Raw genomic sequence first — 10447 nt, forward strand, 5'->3', positions numbered from 1 at the left:
TTATTATTATTATAACATTTCTATGCCGCCCCTTGCCGAAACCTCGGGGCGGCTTACAACATGATAAAATACATTGAAATACAATAGTACATAATAAATTACCATTAAATATAACAATACAAAAAATACATTGATTTACAAATACAAAATTAAAATTATCAGTATAAAATAAAAATATAGGAGGAGAAAGAGAAGGAAGAAGAAGTTGCCCAGGCCAGATCATATGTTTTAACAATTGAAATGATGTTTAAATAAAAAGGTCTTTACCTGGCGCCGAAAAACCAGTAACGACGGTGCCAGGCGGACCTCTTTGGGGAGTGAATTCCATAGGTTGGGCGCCACCGCAGAGAAAGCCCTCCTCCGAGTACTTACTCTCCTAATTTCTTTCATGGAGGGTTCCCGGAGAAGGAACTCTCCCGCAGATCTCAAAGGGCGGTCGGGCATATACGGACGTAAGCGCTCGTTCAGGTAGCCAGGACCCAAGCCGTTTAGGGCTTTGTAGGTCATAATCAACACCTTGAATTGGGCCCGGGCTTCAATGGGAAGCCAGTGAAGCTGATGGAGGACTGGAGTCATGTGAGCATAACGCCCCGTCCCCGTCAGCAACCTGGCAGCTCTATTTTGCACCAATTGAAGTGTTCGGACTGTCTTCAGGGGAAGCCCCACGTAAAGCGCGTTACAGAAGTCTAGGCGGGAAGTCACCAGCGCGTGTGTCACCGTCGCCAGGCAGTCGTACTCCAGGTAGGGGCGCAGCTGATTAATCAGCCGAAGCTGAAGGAAGGCGTTCCTCGCTACCGCTGTCACCTGAGCTTCCAAAGAAAGCTCCGGGTCGAGGAGTACTCCTAAGCTGCGGACCTTATCCCTAAGAGGGAGTGTTGCACCATTCAGGACCAGGTCAAATCCACCCCCTCCGAAACCTGATCCGCCAACCAACAGGACCTCCATCTTGTCTGGGTTGAGTTTCAGTTTATTGGCCCTCATCCATTCCCTTACCTCGGCCAAGCACCGGTTCAGCACAGCCACTGCCTCACCTGGATTAGTGGAGAATGAGAGGTAAAGCTGGGTATCATCAGCGTATTGATGATTCCGCAGCCCACACCTCCTGATGACCTCTCCCAGCGGTTTCATATAGATGTTAAATAGCAGAGGGGATAGAATGGAGCCCTGTGGTACCCCATGGCATAGCTGCCATGACGTAGAGACATGGTCCCCCAGCACTACCTTCTGGAATCGACCGTCGAGATAGAAGCGGAACCACTGCAAAGCAGTGCCTCCAACCCCCAATCCCGCAAGTCTATCCAGAAGGATACCATGGTCGATGGTATCGAAAGCCGCCGAGAGGTCCAGAAGAACCAACAGGGATGCACTCCCCCTGTCCTTCTCCCTGCACAGGTCGTCGTACAGGGCGACCAAGGCAGATTCAGTACTGTACCCGGGTCTGAAGCCGGACTGAAAAGGATCCAGATAATCAGTTTCATCCAAGAGTGCTTGGAGTTGTCCCGCCACCACTCGCTCCAACACCTTGCCCAGAAACGGGATGTTGAAATCACTCAGATCTGTAGCAACTTGGACACCACAGTTATCCCAGTTCCATCAGCAGAGGTGTCCAAATTGTCTGGTCCCATTTTGCTGGATGAATTTCAGCTTTTGTGGCCCGATGATGTGGTCAGGGTGCTTGTCTCTGCCTGACCTGCAACCTGCTTGCTTGATCCTTGCCCATCTTGGTTAATTGAAAAATCTAAAGAGAGGACTTGTGCTTGAGTCCAGGAGATCGCTAATCCCTTTTAAGAGAGGAAGTGGTGCTGCTTAAAACTGCTGTAACTGCACCACTCCTGAAAAAGCTCAGCCTAGATCCAGCCAATGTAAATAACTTTAGTCCTAAAGCTAATGTCCCCTATTTGGGCAAGGTCATTGAGCTGGTTGTGGCTAGGCAGCTCCAGGCTCTCCTGGTGGAAACGGATTATCTAGGTCCATTTCAATTGCACTTTAGGTCTGGTTTTGGAATGGAAACTTCCTTGGTCACCCTGCAGAATGGCCTTTGCCAGGAGAGAGACAAGGGGAACCTGACCCTGTTACCTTCCTGGACCTCTCAGTGGCATTGACCATGGCATCCTCCTGGAGAGGCTGGCTGGATTGGGAGTCGGGGGCACTGCTTTGCAGTAGTTCTGTCTTATCTGGCCAACCATCTCCAGAAGGTGGTGCTGGAGGACTACTGCTCTGTGCCATGGCCCTTGCACCATGGAGTTCTTCAGGGCTCCATTTTGTCCCCCATGCTTTTCAACATCGGCATGAAACCACTGGGAGAGGTCATCCAGAGCTCTGGGCTGAAGTGTAATCAGTATGCTGAGGACACTCAGCTCTACCTCTTGTTTTCATCCAATCCAGGCGAGGCAGTGACTGCTCTTAACCTGAGCTTGGTAAAGGGCTGGATGGGGGGCAATAAACTGAAGCTCAATCTAGACAAGACAGAGGTACTTTTGATTGGAAGTCTCTCTGTCCAACTGGAGAATTTCCAACTTGTCCTGGATGAGGTTGCACTCCCCCCCCCCCAAAGGACAAGGTTTGCAGCCTTGGAGCGCTCCTGGGTCCTGAGTTGTCACTTGTTTCCAGGTGGACTCAGCAGCCAGGAGCACTTTTTACCAGCTTCAGCTGGATTCTGAGCTGCATCGCTGCTTGGATAACAGTCTTGCTACGGTTGTCCGTGCGCTGGTAACCTCACGCCTGGATTGCTGTAATGCACTGTGCTTGGGGCTGCCTTTGAAAATGGTCTGGACACCGCAATTAACTCAGAACAGGGCAGTGCACTAGTTCGCTGCCAGTTGCCGCCTGGGCCCGATTCAAAGCCTGGGGCCAGGATATCTGAAGGAACACCCCTCTCTCTCTGTCACTGAGATTGTCATCTGAGGCCCTTCTCTGTATTCCTCCCCACAATGAAGTAACGGGGGCGATGGCAAGGAGGAGAGCCTTTTCCACAATAGCCACATAACCCCCTTATGGAACATGCTCCTGTTACAGATTTGCCAGGTGTCTTCTCTCCTGTTACTTAGATGCCAACTGAAAACCTTTCGTTTTTGCAAGCATTACGGTGAGTAGACTGGTTGGTTTTATAACGGTTTATTATATTGTTTTATGCTGCTACTGTCATGATAATCAGTCACCAGATAATTGTTTTTATTATGTTTGCTTTAAATTGGTTGTTTTAAATGATTTTCTTATTAATGTAAATATTTTATTTTATTGCTTTCATTGTATTATTGTATTGATTTCCTTGCTACTGTTTCATATGGAATTGTTTTAATCGTTGCTTACCATATGTGCTGTAAGCCGCCCAGAGAACCTCACAGCTATGGGAGCAGGATGCATGTGTAATAAATAAACCAATAGGTTTTTTTGCCCCAGGTGCTAAACTTACTTGGCCTGCATTGGGAATGATGCACCCTGATCAGGACAGGGCGTGTCTGTGAGGGTGAACTTTACTGTTCTCCCTCAGACACGAAAATGACCCTGCAGCACTTGCAGTGTTCAAAGTGTCTGTGTGTTTCCCTGAAGCAAAAAACAGCGTGTTTCTGGCTCTTCCAAAAACAACAACCTAGTTGTAAACATCCTTATCACAAAACTTTGCACCCTCTGTTCATTTGGTCAGCCGCATAGTTTTCATTGCTTCTACAAAGATCGGGTTTTACATGGGAAAACGTGGATTTGAACACCAGATTTTTAGAAAAGCTGGCCAAGTTTCTGAATTTATCTGCAATTCCATCTTCCTGCTCCACCCAGATCTAGCAACAGTTCTAAGATGCAAGGCACAGCAGTAACTCGTAAAAAGGGCTTTTTCACCAGGAAGATGGGCCCCCTCCAGCGCCAGTTACGCCAGGGGGAATATGGGTTGTTCAAGTTTTCTCCCATGTTTGAAAGTGATTTTGTCCAGGTAAGCCCCAGGGAAACTTTGTGGGGTGGGGGGACTGGGGACGGGGGGATACCCAAAAGGCCATAAAAGGAGAGGGAAAGGCTAATGTAGGTGCGGAAGTGGTTTGAGTTCTTAAAAACAAGAGGCTTGTGAGGCTTAAATCTACTTGAAAGTTGTGCTTCTTGACTCGTATTTATTTAAAATTACTGATAGGCTGCCTTTAAGGGTAGATTCCTATCAGTTCTCCCTCATTCCAGATAACTGGGGAATGGTTGCTTGGGATTAGCCCAGACCTTCAGTTTGTGACCCATCGTGCCAAATGCTGTCCACCAGTATTTTATTGTAGCTTACTAAGCACCAGATAGGATACCCCCATACAGCCCACTTTTGCACTAATCTTTTTGGCAAATTTAGGGTTCGAACATCTTTCGGTCGTGCATAGAAACAAACCACTGAAACCACTGGGATTTAAGTGAGTGATGGCTACACACCCATAGTCAAATTTATACATCACATTTTTGCACAAATATATTGGGCTGAAACATGTTCTCCCAGAAGTGCCAACTGAGCAAAAATAAAAATCGGCATTCCTTGAGAACCTGCTTCTCCCTTCTCTGTGTAAGGTGTAGGAACTCACTCCCTCCTATGCCACCTTTTCCCACCTCTGCTTTCTTCTGGCTCTGCCAGCTAAGAAGACTTACATGACCCTCACCTAGTTTTATTCCCTTGGTGGCTTTTGGCTAAGTATTGGAATAAGCTTGCTTTGCCTGGAGTGCTGCTTTTATGTTACACACACACACACTCTCTCTCTCTCTCTCTTCTGGCTTGAGAGGGCATTGGATAATAATATTGCATACCTGACAGGCAGGATTGCATAAAGGCTTAAGAAGAACCACCAAATCAGACATTTTCCATTTTGGGAAGGTGATCAACTGTGCATTAACTCTAACTTGCACCTCAGATCAGCAAGCAAGGGGGTCCTATTGAAATCCACAACCAGGAGCAAATTGTGACAGTCGGCATCACCTCTACGAACCCCCTCCTCTTGATCCCTAACGTGCTGCTCCTGGCACGGCCCACAGTCTCTCCTGAAGAGCAGGCTACAAAGCCCAAATCCCGGCTCCGCCATCATCCCCGCGTGAGATTTGAACTAACCAGGTGAGTCTTTCTACAATGCTATCCAGACCATGTCACACGACAATATTCCATGTCCACTGTAACACCTCACAGAAGGGGTCTGCATGGCTCAGCCCTGGAATCTATAGAGTCATTTTCATTTACTCAAATATCACCATTGCGTTTGAGTGGTAATAGAGCATTCGCACTACCTACCAATCTGTGGTTTAATGGATGGATGGGGGGCAGTGCCCCGCACAAGATATTCAGTAGCAACATGCTTTAAGGATTGTTGTTCCTGTAAACAGATAAGGTACCTTGCCCTAACTTGCTGGTGGCAAAGGAAAGCCTTCTGCTCTATGCATTTCCCAAATCCTAGAGGTTTGTTGATCCTGCCACTTCGTGAGGATGTTAAGTCCAAGGCTGCAATCCAGACTCCTTTTAGGAGCAATACAATACTAGAACAAGACACAAATGGCATAAAGCTGGTATGTGCAACCCAGGTGCACATTGCGTCAAATAGCACCTACTGTGAAATTGCACACACACACAACCTTAAAATGAGCCTCACAAGCTGCTGGACCACGAGCCCCACAAGACAGTGGCCTCTCCACTCAGTTGGCATAGGCAATATGGAGGCTGCACGCGAGGCCCCGCAGCTATTTTTGTCACTGTCTGGCCTCTGCCGCTGCAGTTGTCACCACAGCAGCAACAAAAAAGAGCAGTTTTAGGAAGAGGCCAGGCACACAGGGAACATGCTTCTTGCCTGTAGGCAGAATCACACTCCTGGAAACCTTCCTTGTTTCCTTGCAAAGTGATCACATGTTTTGCCGCCACCATGGTGGCAGGAATGGTGACCAGCCAGACTCCCAGTAGTTGCCTACTCTTGATGTAGATGAAGAGATTAGCTAACAGAACAAGAAATGCTTTCTTGCAGATTACCCCTTGAAATCCCCTGCTCAGTGTAGAATAGTTCATGCCGTAAATGTTGCCCATCTCACCCCACACCCCTGCAGGCTATTCCCTTTGCGCTTTGTCAAGATCACAGTCCACAACGCAGAGAGACAGCAGCTGAGGTTCAAACTGGCCAGCGGCCGCACCTTCTACCTCCAGCTGTGCTCTGAATCAGACCGGAGAGAAGAGCTCTTCGACGCCTGGGTCAGGATCGTGCAGTTGCTGCGGCCGCCCTCCGATGGAGTCCTGGAGGAGCAGAAGGAGAAGGCCAAAAAGCTGAAGGGTTCTGGGGTGACTCCGGCGCCACCACCGAGAGGGAAAGCAAGTCCGCCACTGAAGGGCAAAGTGAGCCCCGTATTAAGGATAGCGATCCCTGAGCCCTGGGAATTAGCGGGGAGAAGAACAGGAGAGAGGGTGACTTGAGTGCCTTGTAGAGGTCATATATTTGGCTTCTACCATGCAAGAATGGGAATGGAGCCCTCACTTCAATGAATGCATATCACTGAGGCATGGCCTGTGCCTGTAGGAGAATAGACTCTGCCGGTGAAGGGAGGAGACACTACCCTGGAAGTAGAAAACTAGTGCGCCAAGGAGTGGGTAAGAGCCTCTCCTTTTTATTTGTAGATCCAAGTGGGGGAATTCCATTTCTGACTACAGGTAGGGGATATAGCTATTGTACGCTCTCCTGAATTTAAGTGTTACAACACACACACACATGCACACTCTTACCTGCAAGTAGAAAACAACATTACAGCATCAGGGGAAAAGTTCTCGCGCCATTTCCTCCCTGCAGAGCTAATTTTCTGCTTGGAGGGCAGCTTTGGGGAACCTGTGACCCTAAATATATGATCATAAGATGATAGAAGCAGTAGGGAGTCTGTAGGGCTACTTATGTGTAAAATACAGTACAGAATGTGAGCTAAAGGGATGCCAGTTACCCAACAAAGTGGGAGTAAAGTAGAGTGGGTTAATCAGTCTTCAAGCTTAGGAACAGAGGCTGTGCTAGAAGGCTGAGCTCCAGACTTCCAGTTGCCCATCTACAGACCAGCAAATTTTGTGTGTTGTGCATATGCACACACATGTGGAGGAGAATCGGGGTTCTTTAGTGCCCCCTATGCTGACTATCCCAACATCTGTCACCATAGAGTGCATCTCCTCAATGCACGGCTGCACAGAAGAGCATCCGGAAAATTCAGGATGCCAGCAAAACAGCTGATGATCATCAGGATGAAACCAAGAAGAGCAGTAATCCAGCCAAACCTTCAGGGAGTTCATCCAGCCTGCAAGTCATAGCACTGCCGCCCAGTGCAAAGCACGGTGATGGGGCTGACCCTCCTCCACCCATGGAGGTCCAGAAACCAGAAGAAAAGTTAAAGGAGAGCAGGATAGAGAAGACCCCCAGCCAGAGGAGGTCTGCTGGTGAGAAGGGCAGCCCCCACACTAGGAGGTACTAGCAGCGGGACTAGCATTCCTGGAGAAGTTGTCCAGTCTACGGCCCTAGAGGTCTCCAAGAAAAGGCTGGAGAAGCTTGTGGGGAGCTGCTGCAATGGTCCAATGGGCGTATTGCTTTCAGGGTCTCCCTTGCAGCTGTCATGATTTCGTAGTGCTCAAATTCATTCTCTTGAAACAGCACAGGACAACATCCAGTCCCAGGACCAAACGTGGATCTCCAGACATGAAGTCTGGATCTCTGCCTCCCCACTTGGGGTCATTAGTCTATTCCATTCTGCTTTGTCCTTCAACTACAAAGTTGATTGAAGGAACCTGCACAATGTGGGCACAGAGAATGCCCAGTGCAAATCCTTCTTTTGTGTTGTGCTACTACAAACTCAACAAAGGTTAAAAGTCTTTTCTTTAACTCCTGTTTCATCTACTTTGGGCTCTAATCCCATCACTGCAGACACTGGCAGGTTTTGATTGAGGTCACATGAATTGCAACAAGAAGGCTTTCTATAAAAGCAATGCCTGGCATGGATGCCTCCTATGGAGATTCCCCCAGGAGATCTTCCCAGGATCTCTGGCATTCTACATGCAAAGAGAAATGTTACCATCTGCTACTCTAAACTTGGAGCTTCAGACAGACCTGGAAACCCCATGTGGCATTCTCTTCCTGTTGCGGTTGTGACTTCACACCATGCGATTGCTCCCCATGTCCCAGAACAGTCATTGGCTGCACTGGTTGGGTTTCAGGACCCATTGTAGCTGGACTCTGAACCCAGCCAGCCCTTCCCCAAAGAACAGAAGCAGGCCAGCCTCTGTTACTTGCTGGTGCAACCCCTGCGATGGAGTAGTTCTCTGAACAGGCCCTGTATATCTAGCTCTTGCCAGACAGCTCCCCGGCAGGTCCTGGCTACTCCACTTCAGGTGTGAGCAGAAGGCAGACCTGGATCTTTCTGGCATAACTTTGGGTGATTTGCAATAGATCGGCAAGGATTTCTGACTCCCAGTTGTTTAACAGCAGCAACAAAAACTCCCTCCTTCCCCCTAAATTATTCTGCTGGATTCAAGACAGCTTGCAACAACCAGGGGTGGATTTTTGTGTCGAAGGACTGCAAACTGGTTCAGCTGTCATGCTAGGCCCCTATAAAACAGTCAATCATGGGTTATTTACAGAAAGCAGAAGTGGCTGATGTGCAGTATGGATCCACACAAAGCATGGGTTAATTAGCCTAAAATTTGCTAATTCAGTAAGCTGCCTGCTCTTGTTGCCTGAATCCTGTTGGACAACTTCCAGGTTTGTCCAGGTCGTCTTGCCCAATTACATGTTGCTGCTGTCCATGTCCTCCAGGACAAGTGGCAGTGAAAGGCAAAATAAGACATTTCCCTTCCTTTTTCTTCCCTACCTCTTTTTCCATGCAAGTTGTGTCTTTTTAGATTGTAAGCTTGTGAGCAGGAAATGTCTTTGCTTATTATCTTATTCTATGGGAAGACTTTTGGGCTGAGGAGTAGGATAAAAATGCTCGAATTAATTAACTACACAAGAAAGAGACCAGAACATTAGAAGGCAAAGGACAGGAGAACTTGAGCGCTGGGCTGCCCAGTTCTGAGCATCGGTCCAGTGACTGTGAGCACCACATGCAGTACTGTAGTATTGGCCTCAAATCTGTTCTGGTTTGAAGAAACACAGAACCAGCCAGAATTGCTCTTCATTCCTCACCTTATCCCATGTTAACATTCACACGGGACATACACAGCTAGAGAAAGTCTCAGCAGCTCAAAAGAGTCAAACATTGTCACTTGTGATGTGGCACCCACAGCCTTGGCTGGCTTCATGAAAGGGCCTGTTTGTGTATGCATCTCCTTTGGCAACAAAGGTGGGAGAAGTTTTGTGGGGTCAGATGGCTTGGATTTCTAACTGGGGGTTTATTCCTGTTTCAGAACAACTGACAAGAAGAGCCGTGGTAGTCGGAGCAGGTCTGGACACAAAGGTAGGAACGGCCAGGTGTGGTCTATTTTGCACTGTCAAAGGGAAATCTCACTTCTCTGTCTCCTCTCTTCCCCCTCCAAACATTTCAGCTGTTTAGTTCATGCCACGGATGACCCCCCCCCCCCCCGCTACTTGGAGCATCCACTGGCAGTGGCTGCAAGGGCATCGGGATACCTCTGGGGCTGAGCAATGAATCCAAGAAGGTCAAGAAGTTCTCCTCCAAGGAGGAGGCTCAGGACTTTACTACGGCCTGTGGCACAGACTGGGAGTCACAATACCTCTCCCACTCCAGGATCTTGTGGTGCCAAAGGCCACAGCAGGAACACCCCACAACTCCGCCCATCCTTCATCCATCCCCATGACACCAGGAGCAGAGGGACAAAATCATCGTAGACACAGTAACCATTGGCCAGTCTAGGTCCTCTTCTCCTTCCAAGGGGTGGAAGCAAGCATTAGTGAACACTTCAGATCAGGACCCTGCTGAGTTACCCAGGAAGAAGCCTGGCAGCCATACAAAACTCCCCAAACTCTATCACTTACTTGCAGGTGAAAGGAACTAAAATTTTATGGCAAGAGGGTGAGCTTGTTCTTTAGTACATTCTTTCTTTCTTATGTAATTTGCTTACTGCATGTTGATCCATGGTTTTATTGTTTACTTGTTTAGATGAGGCTGTAAACCCCTCAGAGGACTTGAGGTCAAAGATCTAGGATAAAAGCAATGCCATAAAATAACAGCAACATTCCAGAAAATAAATGCAATTTTTATAAACCAAAGATAAATGCAACGTATGAACATTTGCTCGAGAACTGTGCTTTGCCAAAATTCCTTCCAGCTCTGCTTGGTGTTGCTTGTGACCACAATCTACCAGGATTTATTTCTGCACAAGTCTAAATTCAATTCTGAACAGAATTCAAGCTGGACAATGTCCTGAGTGATTGTGCCACCAGTTCCTGCCTTTTTTTTTATTGAATGGTTTGACTCAAGAATGTTCAACCTCTTTGACCCAAAATCCAAATTGAATTTCTGAGAAGCTCTTGGAGGCTGC

At 47.9% G+C, this 10447-nt stretch overlaps 1 protein-coding gene across 1 annotated transcript; it reads left to right on the forward strand.

Moving 5' to 3' along the window:
- Positions 1-3793: 3793 nt before the first annotated feature.
- On the forward strand, positions 3794-7393 carry LOC123031743 (protein FAM71C-like; the record flags this gene model as incomplete). The annotated part of the gene is made up of 4 exons (XM_044447011.1): positions 3794-3925; positions 4866-5062; positions 6037-6319; positions 7120-7393. Coding segments are annotated over exons 1-4 (886 nt in total), but the record flags the coding sequence as incomplete, so codon positions are not given.
- Between the last annotated feature and the right edge of the window lie 3054 nt (positions 7394-10447).

The sequence above is a fragment of the Varanus komodoensis genome, unplaced genomic scaffold (assembly GCF_004798865.1).
Source record: "Varanus komodoensis strain SLA01 unplaced genomic scaffold, ASM479886v1 scaffold50, whole genome shotgun sequence".
Lineage (NCBI taxonomy): Eukaryota > Metazoa > Chordata > Lepidosauria > Squamata > Varanidae > Varanus > Varanus komodoensis.